The sequence below is a fragment of the Tasmannia lanceolata genome, unplaced genomic scaffold, assembly GCF_043159265.1.
Source record: "Tasmannia lanceolata isolate RefF3 unplaced genomic scaffold, GAP_Taslan_0.1 ptg000016l, whole genome shotgun sequence".
Taxonomy (NCBI): Eukaryota; Viridiplantae; Streptophyta; class Magnoliopsida; order Canellales; family Winteraceae; genus Tasmannia; species Tasmannia lanceolata.
In genome coordinates, this window is record NW_027518693.1 from 2,066,557 (window position 1) to 2,083,328 (window position 16,772).

The 16,772-nt window shown below is 39.7% G+C and overlaps 2 protein-coding genes across 2 annotated transcripts; one reads left to right on the forward strand and one right to left on the reverse strand.

Annotated features, from left to right (window-relative positions):
- Window positions 1-3,212: 3,212 nt before the first annotated feature.
- Window positions 3,213-7,535, reverse strand: LOC143848570 (uncharacterized). The gene is made up of 2 exons (XM_077357532.1): window positions 4,631-7,535; window positions 3,213-4,084 (listed from the first exon to the last, which is right to left on the reverse strand). Exons 1-2 carry the CDS (start codon window positions 7,461-7,463, stop codon window positions 3,603-3,605), a joined length of 3,315 nt encoding a protein of 1,104 aa, XP_077213647.1. The 5' UTR covers window positions 7,464-7,535; the 3' UTR covers window positions 3,213-3,602.
- Window positions 7,536-12,296: 4,761 nt separating this feature from the next.
- On the forward strand, window positions 12,297-15,865 carry LOC143848346 (DAG protein, chloroplastic-like). The gene is made up of 4 exons (XM_077357266.1): window positions 12,297-12,718; window positions 15,062-15,159; window positions 15,293-15,358; window positions 15,471-15,865. The coding sequence occupies exons 1-4, from the start codon at window positions 12,636-12,638 to the stop codon at window positions 15,839-15,841; spliced, it is 618 nt and encodes a 205-aa protein (XP_077213381.1). The 5' UTR covers window positions 12,297-12,635; the 3' UTR covers window positions 15,842-15,865.
- The last annotated feature ends 907 nt before the right edge of the window (window positions 15,866-16,772 follow it).

Genomic DNA, 16,772 nt, shown 5'->3' on the forward strand with positions numbered 1-16,772 from the left:
AACGTGCACAAATTAAACAAAAAAGTAAAATAAATAAACAAGCCACAAGATGAACACAAAGATTTTACGTGGTTCGGCCAAATCTACTCCACGAGCAAGAAACACGATCTCCCACTATGAGAAAAACAAAATACGAGGATTACAATGAATTAATCACAAAACCTACAAACCCGCAACCCTTTCCTTGCTTGTCAAACCTAAGATCGTACCCAAGAGATAATCTAAGAAAAAACGCACGAGAAAACCCCAAGAAAAAGCCCTAAGAAGAAACCCAAAGAGAAAACACCCTATTTCTCCTCTCTATCTCTCCCCTTCTTCGTTTCTTTCTCTCTCTTGATTTTTCAGCCACACTCCCATGAGAGCCTCTCGTTTTTTTTTTTTTTTTTAAAATTATATCCTATAGGGTTTTAGAAAACCTAAAAGAATACACTTTCTATTTTGCCTTGCCTTCCCACCCAAGCAACAGTGGTGGGAAAGAAGGTAACTTTCCCAACAGCTACCTTTTTTTCAAGGTAGTTGCTGGGAAGAAAATGCAATATGGTGAGACTCATCTCTATGAAGGATAGAGATGAACTGTCATTGATGTTGCGGGGTGGGTCCATGCAAAAACAGCTGACTTTAGGACCCCACTATCTACAGCCCCAGTAGGCAATCAGAGAACCTCTTTTCCTTTGTCCAGTGAGAGTGCAACTATAAAATTCCCTATACTAATAGCGTTCTCTCTGTGTTCAAGATGACTGTAACCATAAGCTATTCTCTAGGATTTAATCACCCTTTCTTTATTATCCAGGTGGATCTCATAGTTATGTACGCCCAGATCAAGGGGTCCCACATGCAAGACAATATTTTACATGTATGGATATTGCAGTGTAAACAATAAGATAAGTATGGAAGGAATGATGAACTTTCTGGTCTCTCCTATTTGTTGGAAATAGTTTCTTTGAGAAAATATCTGTAGGAGAAAATATCACAAGAGAAAATATCTATATCTCCTAGTAAACAATATTTTAAGTAATTACTCAACTTACAATTTATAGTAAGTCCGCAATTTTCTGTTTATAGCAAGCACACAATCTCCCAAGAAACAGGGCCTTGGATGAAATTTACCATTGATTTGGAAGGTAATGACGGACAGCAAAGAATTTTTGCCAATTTTGCATGTAAAGCCGAGATAACTACTTCATAGAAAAAGATAATTTGTTCCTTCGTAATTTGTAATTAGTGTGGTAGGGCTGCAACAGGGTCGGATTGGGTCTGGTTTTTCAAAACCCTATCCCAACCCTGGATCCCATTATCTCGACCCTGACCCGCCCTGACCCAGAATTAGGGCCGAAAAACCTCAACCCATTGCCCGCCCTACAGGGCTTAGCTCAGCCTTGGCCCGCCCTGATTGACCCTAGTGCAAATACCTATTAAACGTGCCAAAAATAAAGCAATCACATGTCATATAGAACAAAATATCAATAAACAGAAAAAGGGAACAAAATAAGACTATGAATTCAACAACACGACGGGCAGCAGAGATAATTAATAATAATAATCTAAAGAAACATCAATCTAAGATAATAGAAAACATTAGCAAAAGAATCATGTACATATGGTTCAATTCTAGAATAGAAAACTTAGGGTCAGGCCGGGTGGGACTGACCCGAGGTATTAACCCTAAACCCAACCTGACCGTGAAACAGGGCCTAAAAAATGAACCCCGACCCGCCTTTAGGGTTGGAAAATCCAACCCACCCTGTTCGGGCTAGGGGTGGGTCAGGGCTGACAGGGCCAAACTTGCACCCCTATGTGTGGCATTAGTGAAATGATATTTCCAGCCCCTCTCCCAGTATGTCCTGTGCCTTTTGTTTGTCTTTTCCTTGAAATGACTCTTTCCTATTTGTCTTTTTCCTGAAAACAAATGATTCGTTTCCAAGAAAAAGAAAACAAAAAGGATTGGAGCTCGAAAATGCTACGAAAAGTAGATGGAAGTGACTTCCCCTGAGATTTATACCAATAACTAGCTCATAAATTCTGATATTATATGAATTCGTTTCCTTTTAATCCTTGATTTAATTCCTACTCACGGGTCATTTGTTGATGGTGGTTTGCATTATCAGCCATTAGTGGAAGATAAGAGCAAGAGGTCACCAACTGTAAAGCAAGTAAGGTAGAGACAGTGTCACATGATGGAAAGCAATACAACATTCCAAGGATAGGGACATGGGGAATGAAAGTTCCTATTCTTATTCATGTGAGTGACATAGATGTTGGCCCATTGATTTCTCATCAATTTCCCAATGAAGATTATGCCATCCCCTAGGCCTTTTCATTGGGCCAAACCTTGCAGGGAGCTGCCCATATCAGATAGCTGTGCTTTTGGCCTCCATTCCTGGCTGAAAGGTACATCTTTATAGAGTCCCCAGATGGGTCTTTTAGGCTTTGTGGTTTTATTGCTTCATAATTCATCGGCCTTAGAATGCTGAAATAGTAGATGGAGAATATTTTGGTATTTCAAGAAATATGGGCATCTTCAAGGAATGTTTGGCAATGATGAAAAAATATTCCACACAATATTAGAGGGGCTAGTTGTGAGAGATGGGCAGGGAAGGAGAGACATGAGAGGGTGTGTCTGAAGGGAGCATGAAAAACCCATGAAAAAACAGGCAAAAAAAAAAAAAAAACAATTTGATGTAGTGTATTTTTATTCACTGTTTTTTAAGGATTTCTCTTGCTCGTCCACACTCCCTCTACTGGTGGCTTAAATTATCTCCCCCTCTGTCCTCGGCTCCTCCTACAGGCCAACTAATATTCCATAGATTAATTTTTCATGGTTGCCAAAAATGTCATGAGTAATTTTAGGAGCTGTAGATGAGGGAATTTGATAGGCAATTTCACGAAAAGCCATTTCGTGGCCTACTTTTGCAGGACAGAGTAGCCATCTCAGATGCATTAAATAAATAAAGATAAAATCTGCTAAAAAGTAAGCTTGTGTGGCTGTTCTCTCCTTCAAAAGTGAGCCTCTAAATGGCTTTCCGCGAAATTGCCTAGCAAATCCCATGTATCAGTGAAATTATACGGTTTTCGTATGAAAAGAGAAATGAAATCCTCACCCTCTCTATCTTAATCAGGGTACTCTTGTCATCATTTTACACTTTTCACAATAGCTATTGAAGGCTGTCATAAATCAAAAAAGGCCATCCACATCCATTCCAAAAAGCATTGGATATTGTAAAAAGTTCTTAATTATTAATGGAAGTATGATTCACACTTATCTAATAGAATTTGATGTTCTGATCGTACAACAACTCCTAAGAACTCTCTCTGATGCAACATACAAATGAAGCACTTCTTTTATTAAACACTGGTCACTTGATAGCGGAAGAGGAAACCAGTGAGAACATGAAGGTGCAACGAAAAACCCACAACTTAAATGATTCACATGGAATGAAAATTTGAACATTTTAATGAAATGTCACTTATCTGGAAGAGGGAATGCTACAGATGAAAATCTTATAGAGTTCCTCCTTTTCCTTTGGCAGTTCAATTACCAAGTTGCATGTTTATTCCTTACAAAGCTGCAACTTATTGATTCATGGTAGAGAAATAAATCTTTTTCAATGGATGTCTACTCTACTTGAACTTGAACAATAAATCATGGAAGGGGTTCTAATAAGGGGTTCAGAGGATCTAGAAAAACTATTGCAATGGGATGGTTGCGGCTTGGCCATTGATCCTTTCCCATGGATATCAGCTTTACTAGACTCTTCAGTTTCATGCCTGATTTCCTTGAGCAATGCTGCCACATCTTTCATGGTGGGTCGCTCCCCGGGGCAGGGGTTTACACACAGTAGACCCACGCCGAGCACTTGAAGCATTTCTTGGATCTCAGAATCAGGGCGCCCTTGAAGTTGCTCGTCAAGAACGGCTATGGCTTCTCCGTCTGTTTTTCGCAGTTCCTTTCGAACCCAATTGACAATGTGTGTTCCCTCTGGGAGGCGACGATCCGTTGGTTGCATCCCAGTTAAGACCTCTAGAATTACCACACCATAGCTGTACACATCACTCTTCTCAGTGATGTTCATACTGTATCCATATTCTGTAATGAAATAATAAAATGCACAAATCATTGGTACAATATCCATTCTTGGAGTTAGAATGAGAGGAAATCATAAGCATGCTATAAACATCCAATATTTGATAAAAGTTTGGCCCTCTTTTGGATTGAAAATTTGAAAGTGAACCGTATATGGGATTGAAAGGAGTGGATCTTAAAGCATATTTCAAAATAGACCCCTCTAAAAATATTAGTGATACTATCAACCAGTATTCGGAAACTGGAATTGTCCGAAAACATCCTGAGACCACTCAACATAATCAAGAATCAGCTAAAGAAAAGGGGGGAGATTTGTTTATGTAAAACCCGAAAAAAAAATTATTTGAGTACTCCAAGCACATAGAGAACTTTATCAACTTCTTGAAAACACGATAACCGAGTACTTGAAATAAAACAATTGATAAGAGTAATGGACTGAGTTTTGAGAGTTCTAGTCTATAGGTAATCAAAGATACCAACATTTCAGATTATCCATCCCCATAATAAACAGAAAATGAACTTCAGAAGAACTGAAACCATTTTACTTACCCGGAGCTATGTATCCGTAAGAACCAGCCACAGTGTTGGAGAATTTTGTATTATCCGAGGAATCAACAAGCTTTGCAAGACCAAAATCTGCAAGATAGGCTTCAAATTGCAGTCCAATCAAGATGTTATTGGCCTTGATATCACGATGAACAATCGGAGGAATACAGTCATGGTGAAGATAGGCAAGCCCCTGTGCTGCTCCCAATAGGATCTTATACCTCGGATCCCAATCCAAAAAAATCTTTTTCTCATGAAGAACTCTAGCCAAGCTCCCATGACTAATATAATCAAACATGAGTAATCTAGTATTTTTGTTACTGCAACAACCCAAAAGCCTCACTATATTTTTATGTCTGATCGAACCAAGCGTCTTAACCTCTGCAGAAAATGAATCCCTCTCTGAAAACTCTCTATTATTTGCAGGAAAAAGCTTCTTCACTGCAATCACCTGTCCAATTCGAGTCTCAACACGGTAAACCACACTTGAACCACCTTTCCCAATAACATTTGAGTCCGATAACCTCGTCACAACATCATGAACAGAGAAGTTAAGTTTTTGAAATGGTGTTATCTCCCATTCCCACTCTTCTTCCTCTTCTCTCCCAACTCCTCTTTTCCGAGCTCGGATCATAAGAACTACTACTAGGGTAATGAACAGTGCAGCTAAAACTATGCTAAATACAAGACAGAAAATAACATCTCTAGTGTAATTTCTACTATGCAATCTCTTACTGACTTGGGGATCTTTAACTTGAAGAAAGCATTCATCCCTACCAATGCATAGCTCTTTATTTCCCGAAAGAGCTGTTATCGGGAGCTCTCGGAAAAATGTAGTATCAGGAAGGTAACCAGAGAAATTATTGTAAGAAACATCTAAAGAAACAAGGTTTTCAAGCCTACTCAAAATGCTCAAACTACCAATCAACATATTGTGAGAGAGGTCTAAATTAGCAAGCTTTGAAAGTTTTGAAAATCCTTCTGGAATTGGGCCTGACAGATAATTCCAACTCAAATTTAAAAGGATATCTAATCCCTGCAATTCACCAAACTCATCAGGAATGAAACCAGATATTCTGTTGCTGCTCAAATCCAACAACTCCAAATCCTTACAAAGCCCCAATGAACTTGTAATCAATCCAGTGATATAATTCCCATTTAACACGAGTTTATTCAACGATGTAAGCTTTCCTAAGCTCTCAGGAACAGGACCTGATATTCTATTCATTGAAAGGTCTAAAACATTAAGGCCCACAAGTAATTCAAAGGAGGTGGGAATTACACCTTGTAGCCTGTTTTCATGCAAATCTACCATTTCTAGCTGAGTACAGTTGCTGATTTCCGGCGGAATTTGACCTGAGAACTGATTTTCAGACAATTCAAGGAAGTTAAGACTACTTAAAAGACTGATTTCCGATGGGATTCGACCCGAAAACCGGTTAAATCCTAGCCGTAGCCGTACCAAGCTGGTGCAATTTCCAATATCGGAAGGAATCTCACCGGAGAATCCATTTGAGATCAGCAATAACTTAGTCAAGTTCTTGAGATTGAACAGAGAATTTGGAAGTGACCCAGTAAGGAAATTGTGTGAAAGATCCAAAGCTTGTAGTTTCTCGCTATTGCCCAATTCAGACGGAATGTTCCCATGGAGCTGATTGTTCCATGCAAAGAACTGAACCAGTTCTTTAAGCTGCCCAATTTCTGATGGAATCTCACCTGAAAGTCCATTATTATCCAATTCGAGCTGTTTGAGACGCGAAAAGTTTCCAAGGAAAGGCGGAATTCTACCAGAAAAGTTGTTATCAGACAAGAGAAGCTCCTCCAACATACGCAAATTCGAAAAGAAAGGTAGAATTTCACCAGTTAGAGAATTCAAGGATAAGTCCATAACTGTTAAATCTGTACAGTTACCCAATGTTTCAGGAATATTCCCAATCAAATTGTTCTTCCACAAAAGGACCTTCTTAAGATTCTTCAACCGCCCCAATTCCTCAGGAATCTCACCAGAAAGTTGGTTTTCGTATAGAAATAGATTCTCAAGCGCAGAACAGTTACCGATTTCTCCTGGAATATTTCCTGAGATATTCGCAGTGTAGATTGAAAGCGTCTTGAGATTAATCAATTCTCCAAAACTCGATGGGATCTCGCCTGAAATTGAAGTATCTGCCAAACCCAGAAAAACTAGACCTTTACAGTTTGAAATCTCACTTGGAATTTCTCCATGAATTCCCAAATTTCCGCCTGCGCGAAAGATTTCTAGACCAGACAAATGGCCTAATTCTGCAGGAACCTTGCCAGTAAGTTGGTTATCGACAAGCCCGAGTTGTCGGAGATTCGAACAGTTGCCAATTTCAGGCGGGATATCACCTTGCAAGAAATTTGAATTTAATGAGAGGAATTGCAATGCAGAGAGCTTTCCAATATTGGGTGGGATTTCTCCAGTGAGTGCATTGTAACTGAGGTCTAGTACTGTCAGTGACATTGATAAATTTGCGATCGATGGTGGAATTTCTCCGGTGAGATTTGCGTTAGAGATGATGAGAGTTGTGAGGGAATTGAAGGAGAGAAGTTGAGTAGGAAAGGTGGCAGGGAGGGAGATTGATCTGATTCTGAATTCTGAAACAAACCCATTATTGGAACAAGTGATGAAAGCCCAATTACATGGGTTTTGGTGGTTTGGGTTCCATGACGAAAAGAATGAGGAGGAAGTAGAGGTGGCGTTGAATGTTGAAAGCCATGAAAGGAGGGATTGGCCTTCATTGTTTAGTGCAGAGGTTGGATGAGAGATTGAAATGTGAAGGATGAAGAGAATGAAACAGATTAGATTGTTTGGCATGGTATGAAGTTTGTGCTGCACTTCTCAACAAGTCTATCTAGTAGGCTTACTTGTAACAAAACCAGTCATTCTAATGTCTCTATGTATTCTCTATAACGGTCTGAAAGTCACTAGAATGGCCATTGGATGATCCTAACCATTCAATAGATAGCTTGCTTGATTCAAGTCCTCATATTGGATCGGTCAATCCTAGCCATCGATTTCTTGATTGATAAAGTCCTCTGATTCGATTGGTGGACCCAATCATAGGGTGAATGGTCTAGTTCAGGTCGTTGTCATGCGGGCTCACAATTGTCTCTTTGTATTTGCACCGTTTGCCATTCCTTAATAAGGTCGTAAACTTTTAATTAAAGATACAAATTCCCAATCTAATGGAAGGGGGGCTTTTGGAAATGTCCTATTTCGAATTTAATTTGTACAAATTGGAAAGGAATTTGCAATCTAACCTCGGAAATGATGTCAGCACGACCATACTTTGATATTTGCACAAACTCAGCTGTCTTTTCTTCTTTAATTGGCTCCTCAGGTCTTTCTGGGAAATGTAATAACCTTTTGACAGCTCATTTGCCTGTGCAACTTGGCTGCGCCAACCCGATTTTGGCTAGGATTGGGTTGGATTAGATTTGGGGAAGCCAACCTGCTTTAATTTTGGGTTGGTTTAGTAGCTTGCCGCGAACCATACACAACCTTCGTCCCCTTAGTTATATCGTGATTTTCAAGATCATGGTGTTTTTTTTTTTTCTTTTCATTTCTCCCCAGGTGGGTTAGAGTAGGGAGATTTAGAGACGGGTTAGGTTAGGGCTCACCCTCCTCGATCGGAGGCTCGGGTTGGATCAGGTTAGTGTTTAGGTAACACGACATTGGGTTGGTCTAGGGGTTGGATCAGGTTAGTGTTTAGGTAAGACTACATAATTGGGTTGGTCTAGGGGCTGTATCAGGTTAGTGTTTAGGTAAGACTACATTGGGTTGGTCTAGGGGTTGGATCAGGTTAGTGTTTAGGTAAGACTACATTGGGTTGGTCTAGGGTTGGCCTCAGCGTGACCCAGCCCGGCCCCAGTTGCACCCTTAAACTAATCATAACCGATTTTATGTGTAGAAGTTTTATTCAGAATAAATGAAAGTAATAAGTTCTGTTTAAAATGAAGCATACATTAGGAAAGCATCAAGAACAATATAGTAGCAAAATAATCATTTGTGATAATGGCAAGAATCCAAAAAATTTTAAAAAAAAGTTGTACAGCCCCCTAACCATTGACATCCATGATCCAAGACAAAATACCTTTACATAAAGCTGCTTCCAGCATGGGGTTTAATGGATCTTTCAGGAGATAGGAATTTTTGTAATTTCCCTTTGTCCCAATACAGTGGGCCCACCTCTTTTGCAAGCCAATCTGTCAATCTGTCCTCATACATGAACCCAAATTCCCCTCTTTCTTTTCCTTTATTTTCTCTCGCAGGAGAAGCAAATCACATCTTAAATGCATGAACCTTCTGCTCCAATCCGACAATATATCCACTTGCATTGTAATTTCCCATTTTCCCATTGTAAATATCAAAATTCTTGCAATTTTTAGGGGGGCTTATTCCTATATTTTCTTTCTATTCATTTCTGATGGGACTAAACTATTACATATTTATTTCCACGAGTGTAAGTGATTTACATGGATCTGCGCACACGAATATTGTACATAAATTTCAAAAGAAGTTGATATAGAAATTAACGCCCAAAAACTTGGTACATTTTCATTAGGGCTGCAACTCGAGCCGGGTTTTACCCGACCCGAAAGTAGCCTGGGTTGTTCAGGTTTCATGGGTTTCGGGTCGAGCCGGGTTGAGCATTCAAAAGCCCGCATGAATCTCGGGTCGAGCCGGGTTTGAAGGGGCCCTACCCTACCCGACCCGAGTTACATAAGTTATAGTATGTACATTTTTTTCTATTATTAGTTAAAAGTTAAAAGTGAAAACCCATGCACCCACTGTTATTGTATGTGAGTGTAATTTTTGCTTCTATGAGTTTAGTTGATTCAAGTGTTTGATTCAGCATTGTTTGATTGTAATTACAACATTGTTTGATTCAAGTGTAATGTGAGTGTAATTACATCATTGTTTGATTCAAGTGTAATGTGAGTGTAATTTCTGCTTCTATGAGTTGAGTTGCCTTGCCAAACAAGAATTTTCCTTAAAAAATTGCGTCAACGTGAAAAAACCCGACCCGACCCGAGATTTATCATGGGTAGGGCAAGGTTTGGGAATCGTGGGTTTTCCAAAAAAAAACCCGACCCGAGTTGCAGCCCTAGTTTTCATCAATTAAGCCCCTAGGTTTGTAATTTATATTTTAGAAGCATTGCAAATTCATAATAAACCTAGGGTTACTCATATAAGTAGATCATTAACTCTTAAATTTACATAATTGAGAAAATTGAAGAAAGAACCCTAGAGGAACGAGTCTTGGTATAGGAACATTGCACATAGAAAATGATCTTCCAGGTAAGAGATCCATTTAATCATCAATCTAATCAATAAACGGGATCGTTTTAATTGATTTTGGAACGGATCAAAATGATTTATGATTCGTAGTAAGTGTTCATCGTCGGTTGATGTCTGGGGAGATTTTGGCGAGTCCTTGTGCTCGTGGAGATCCTTGCATTGCAAGGGTTTCCCGTGAACAGCATTGGCCGACTTCGAATTGAGTCATTTTATTTCCTTTTTTATTGTTTTATTTATGGTTATTTGTTTTTTCGCAAAAACAGAAACCAGTATCTTACGAACTTGCCAAATCTGAAGGTGTTTCGGTTTTGTTTCTGCATGTGCAAAGCATCAACAAACATCAATAGATCCTATCTATTAGCTCCATTGTACCTTGGAGGGAAACCCGTGGATCCCCTTTGGGCATCATTCAAGCGGTGGGGGTGAATATCGTATTAAGGAAAGTGACATCGTAACGCTCCTCGAAGCATCATGTTCTCCTACATCTCCACCAAGGCTCATCATCCCTAACACATTTTTCTTGAACGGATAATATCTGTTGAAACTTGGCATTTTGCCTCCGTAAGTCTCAAGGGGTTGGGAATAATATCCTATTCATGGATGTCACTGACATGTGCATGCAACTCCGCCATATTCTGCCTGACTACGATTTGAGTGTCCACCATTTCATACAAATCAGTAGAGGACGTGGCCGAGTAAAACACCACCACATCATGGTGCTTCTGTTCTTCTTCTTCATATACCCTTGTGGGGCCCAACAACAACAAAACACACACACCCTCTCTCTCTCTCTCTACAGCCTTTGTGGGGCCGAACAATTGGAGGGTGTAAAATTTTTAAGGTTGGCCTTTCATTGTATTTAAAAAAGCAAACGAACTGTCTAAAAGTCCTTAGGAATACCTCATCTTACCTATGTACGAGTCCTTAAGCATCCCTCATCTTAACTACGTATAAACACCATATAAAGTGTATTTAAAAAAAAAAAAAAAACTCACTTAGGCTACCCTGTTAAAAGATCCAAACCGTTCATTTGTTGGCCTCAACATAGATAGGCTTGCCCATAAAATCTTCTCCTCCATAGGATGATCCTAACCCTTCAATTTGTATACAGACGAAACCATACATAAATCTCATGGTAGGGTAATTTAAAGGATGATCCTATATAACCCTCGATATGTAGACGGGCCACACCATATAAGAAACCCCTACATATCGAAGTGAGATTCTTTTCGGGGAAAGACATGTTTATATTAAGAGCAAATACGTGAGCGGTTTGGATCTTCGAACAAGGTGGGCCCCAATGAATTTTTTATTAAATACGTGTTATACGGTGCATGTATTTTGTTACAAAATAGAGTGGGACCTACCATGTTCAAAGATCTAAACCTAGTTGGAGAAGATTTTATGGGCAACCTTATTTACGTTGAGGCCAACAAATGAACAGTTTGGATCTTTTGACAAGGTGGCACGAGTTTTTTCTTTTAAATACACTTTATACAACACATTTGTGCCTATTAAAATTCTAATCGGCTCGTCACAGCTTTTTCTAATACAAAAAAGACAAGATGGATTTGTGCAAATATCAAAACACGGTTGTGCTGATATCATTTCCGAAGATATATATTCTCCACTTTTCTTTTTTTTACTTAGAACAGTCTCCCCTCCACTCCCCTCTAGTATAAAATATTAGTCATAAAACCTAGAAGGGTGTGGCTCTTTGGCGTAAAGTCATGCGTTTGCTCCCCAGTGATGAGCGTTCCCCCCTTGTTTACCCGATGCACGTGGTTCCGGGTGCCTGCGTGCATCCTTACGGACTACTCCTGCCCTACAAAGTAGGGTGGGGATATCCTATGGCACAAAATAATAATAATAATAAAATAAAATAGAGAAAACGGTTTCTAGACACTAGTGTAGATAAGTTATCTACACACTAGCTTAAAATACAGTAGGGGCCCACATTGTTTGGGTGATCCAAAGCATTCATTTGATGGGCCCTCACATAGATAGGGTATGCTCAAAAAATTAGCTTCATAGGATCATCCTAACCCTTCAAACAGTGGAGGCAAAAAATGAACAGATTTGTGAAGGTTTATACAGGTCCATTTTACCTCTACAAATCTTAGGGTTGGGATGATCCTATAGAGCTGATTTTTTGCCGACACCCTATCTATGTGAGGGTCAATCAAATGAATGGTTTGAATCACCCAAACAATATGCCCTCCACTGTATTTTAAACTAGTGTGTAGATAACTTATCTACACTTGTGTGTATAAACCGTTTTCTATAAGATATTAGTCGTAAGTCATAACTATCCCAGAGTGTCTGTCCCTGTAAAAAAGTGGGCAACGAATATTTCACTCCCTGTCTCCTAGAAGTATGGACACCTCACCTTATGCAGTGTTCATTCTTGGTAAAACCCTAATCACCCCCAAAACCCTAATTATCTCTTGCTCTCTCACGGTCTCACCATGGCGTTCTCTTCCCTCCTCAATCGCCGAGGCCTTGCTCTCTCGTCCTCTCTCCTTAATCATCGCCCTTTCTCTTCAATCCCATCCTCCTCTTCTCCTATACACCACCTTGTTTCATCTTCCACTAATTCTAGAGACCCTAATCCCAATTTACCATCACATTTCATGATTCCCTCAGCCTCCTTTCGATCTTCTTCTCTGTCTTTTGCGATGTCTCATGGAATTCCTACAATATCCTAAGCCCATTCCTGAGGAGATGGTTGAGTACTATGTTCAAACCCTAGCCAAGGTCGTTGGGAGGTATTGATTGCTTCTTTATTTTTATTTTTTATCTTCTTTTCAATTTGGGTTTTGGAAATGCTATTGTCACAACCATGTTTTGATATTTTCACTAACCCCTCTTGTTGGTAGCATTTAAAGAGCTGTCAAAGGTTATTACAGTTCCCAAAACATCTCTCACAAGCCAATTTAGAAAGAAAAGACGAGATGGGTTTATGCAGCTATCAAAACATAGTTGTGCTGATTTCATTTCCCTTTGGCTTATACTGGATAAGTTTTGTTTTTTGTTTTTTATGATTTGGACTAGATTTCTTTTTTCTTTTCTTTTTTTCCTGATGATTGCCAACTGTCGAAAAAATTGTGATTGCAATTCAGCGTGGTGCATTTATGTTGATAGTATTTTGTCTGATTTCTAGTCAATTCATTGTGATTTTATTGTGCTACTTCTTGGATTGGGTAATGTCTTTCGATCTTTTGTATGTGGTTATGATGGTCTGATTTTTGGATCGGTCTATTACGATTCTGGCCTTGTATGGGGAATTTGATCGTAGAGTTCCTTTTCTTTCTGTTTGGTTGTGAGGCATATACCCGGAGAGTAGTGGAATAAGTTGTCATCAGGGAGGAGACAACCTCATAGAGTAGTGGTACGAACTTACCTCGGGTTTGCCTGGAACTTACCCCGGAGAATTAGTGGTAAGTAGTGTTTGGTTGTTAACCTCGTAGAGTAGTTGTAGGGGTTCTCATTACCAATAGAGAGAGACGAGTGAGAGAGAGGTAAGAGAGAGAAGGAGAGAAAGAAAGAAAAAACATCATTTCCAATAAATCCAAGCCAAATTTCACCCTTTTTTGTGGATTTTGGCTTGGATATCTTAGGGAGGGGACAAGGGTGACACATCATCAGACATGCAATTATTAGCTAGCTGACATCCCTTGGAGTCTCTTGGGTTGTCAATGCTATATTGGCAACCAAACAAAGGGTTTTGCTGATGTGGCATCCAAATGCCCAGCAAAACCCCTAAGCCATCCCTGCTTTTGTGCAACCATCTAATTTAGTTTTTATTTAGGCTTATGTCTTTGGGTTTCATTAAACAGTTGTTCTTGAAGGATTCTTGTATATGGATTAGGTTGAAGCTTTGCTGGTTAGTTGGGCATAATTTTTTGGCTCTCTGCTGATTAAGTTTTGGTTTCAGGATTATTCTATTTGAATTCTGATAATTGAGTTTTGATTTAGGCATTTTTTTGTTAATGGGTGTTTGCATTTGTCGTGTATTCCTCCTAGATTTCGACAATTCAGCTCTGATTTAGGATGATGCAGTTGAGCTCCATTTTCATCAGACTATTTGGTTTGGGTGATTGCATCTAGGGCTGCAACAGGGTCAGGTTGGGTCGGTTTTTCAAAACCCTAGCCCAACCCTGGATCCCATTATCTCGGCCCTGACCTCGAGTCAGGGCTGAAAAACCTCAACCCATTGCCAGCCCTACAGGGCCCAACGCGGCCCTGGCCCACCCTGATTGGGCGGGCCGGGCCGGGCCGGGCTGGCCCTGATTGACCCTAGTGCAAATACCTGATAAGAGTGCCAAAAATAAAGCAACCACATATCATGCAGAACAAAATGATCAATAAACAGAGAAAGGGAACAAATGAGATAAAATGAACTGAACAACATGACGGGCAGCAGAGACAATTAATAATGATATAAAGAAACATCAATCCAAGATAATAAAAAACATTAGCAAAAGAAACATACACAGATGGTTCAATTCTATAATAGAAAACTTAGGGTTGGGCCGACCCGAGGTATTAACCTGAATCCGACCTGACCTGACCCTGAGTCAGTGCTTAAAAAATGAACCCTGACCTGCCCTCAGGGTTGGAAAATCTAGCCCGACCCTGTTCTGACTCAGGGCGGGTAAGGGCTGACAGGGCCAAACTTGCACCCCTAATTGCATCTATTAGTATTGGATGTTTGGCCAAAGTTCTCTGCATTTCTGTTTCTTTGTACATTTGCACCTTAAAATTCTCCCCTATGGGAAGAAAAAGCACATTTAGCTCGTGGGTTTGAACTTTTGATTCTACTTACTTCATTTTGGGCACTGCATGTGTAGTTTGATTTTGGCTTCAGTTACTAGTTACCAAATTTTTTTATTTTATTTTTTACTCTGGATGCTTATCATTTGTATAGCTATTAGATTCAAGTTGCTCTAATATTTTGGGTTCAAACACTAGCAAGGGTTAGGCTGTTTACATACATTTCTCCATTTAACTGTATTGTGAATCTCTGTTCTGGCTGTAATTTTTCTATCTAATTTATTTTGACTTCTTAAAAAAATACAAGGGACTAATTTATGAAACATTGATGTCAGTGTCGAGGAGGCAAAGAAGAGAATGTATGCTTGCAGTGCAACGACTTACGTAGGATTTCAGGCTGTAATGACTGAGGAGATGTCTGAGAAGTTCCAAGGTTAGTTTTTGATGTTTGAGGTTCTCTGTTAATGACAAGTTTTCATGCAGAAATATCTGCCCCACCCATGCAAGCATTTTAAAAATATGTTTTCAATTCTGATGAGTATGTTTCCTACATTTTCTCTGAACAGGTTTGCCCGGGGTTCTGTTTATTTTACCTGATTCATATATTGACCCTGAGAACAAGGAGTATGGAGGTTTGTATCTTCTTATACATTCTTATTATTCTTGTAATTATTGAAGCCTCATACAACTGTCAAGCTGAATTAGACTTTCCATACTTTTACACTTTCTTTGTTGTATGATCAGGTGATAGATATATCAATGGGACTATCATTCCAAGGCCTCCCCCAGTCCGTTATGAGGGGCTACAACGGAGTCGGAATTATGACCAGCCGAGGTACAACAGGCAGAGAGAGCCGATGCCGATGCAGCAGGGGAACCAGCCATATGATCGGCAAAGAGACCCTATGCCGATGCAGCAGGGGAACCCACCCTATGATCGGCATAGAGACCCTATGCCCAAGAAGCAGGGGAACCATCCATATGATCTTCAAAGGCAAAGGGACCCTATGCCAATGCAGCCGGGGAACCCTCCATATGACTTGCCTCAAACTCATGGAAAGAAAAAAAAAATTCTGTCCGAAATGTTTTTCTTCCAATCCAAACATGGCACATAAAGAAATATTTTGGGTTTTTGTTTACTTTCCTTTGAGCTGTCCTTTTACCTTCAAAGGAGGGAGTGTTGAGGCTTGTTTTTTACTAGGCACGGAATGGGTACAAGGGTTAGGGTTTCATAGTCCTTGTTGTCCAAATTTAGTTCAAGTTTAGCATAGTTCTAGAGTAAGTTGTCTATATTCAGTTCAGGTTGAAGCATGCAATTGAGGTTTACTGCCTAAACTCCAGTAGATATTTGGTGGTTGGGTCCAAGTAGAGCTTGGATTTCGTTTAGTTTGAAGGCCACGTTTAGAAGGGGAAGCTCTAGAGTTCAGGTTCAGGTGACCTGTGGCACGTAGAGACTTAAAGGTTGTTAAAACTTGGCTCCATAACGCCTCAGAGGAACTTCCTCGGTACTGATGATGTCTCTCTCTCCCAATTGAATGGTGTAAATCTTTGAAGGTTGGCCTCTCATTGTATTTGAAAAACAAATGAACTATTTAAAAGTCCTTGATCATACCTCATCTTACCTGTGTACAGAGTGGGGCTCACTTTGTTTGGAGATCTAAATCATTCATTTGTTAGGTCGCAATGTAAGCAGGTTGTGTCCCGAAAATGAACTCCAGAGGATGATCCTAACCCTTCAATTTGTATACAGATGAAACCATACATAAATCTCGTAGTAGGGTAATTTAAAGGATGATCCTGTATAATCAATCCTTTGATCTGTAGATGGGCGACATCATCTATAAACCCCTGCATATCTAGCTGAGATTATTTTTGGGGTAAGGCCTATTATTTACATTGAGACTAAATACACCGTTATATGGTGTCCGTACGTAGATGAACTTAGTTGACCTATCTAATTCAAAGATCTAGACCTAGTTGGAGAAGATTTTATAAGCATCCCTATTTATGTTGGGGCCAACAGATTAACATTTTGGATCTGTTAAC

Bases quoted from the DNA above. Each gene is read 5' to 3' on its own strand.
- LOC143848570 (XM_077357532.1), bottom strand. From the start codon at position 7,463: ATGCCAAACAATCTAATCTGTTTCATTCTCTTCATCCTTCACATTTCA. The intron at 4,085-4,630 runs GTAAGTAAAATG...ATTTCATTACAG, and splicing joins TTACGGATACATAGCTCCGG to AATATGGATACAGTATGAAC.
- LOC143848346 (XM_077357266.1), top strand. From the start codon at position 12,636: ATGGAATTCCTACAATATCCTAAGCCCATTCCTGAGGAGATGGTTGAG. The intron at 12,719-15,061 runs GTATTGATTGCT...CATTGATGTCAG, and splicing joins CTAGCCAAGGTCGTTGGGAG to TGTCGAGGAGGCAAAGAAGA. The intron at 15,359-15,470 runs GTTTGTATCTTC...TTGTATGATCAG, and splicing joins TGAGAACAAGGAGTATGGAG to GTGATAGATATATCAATGGG.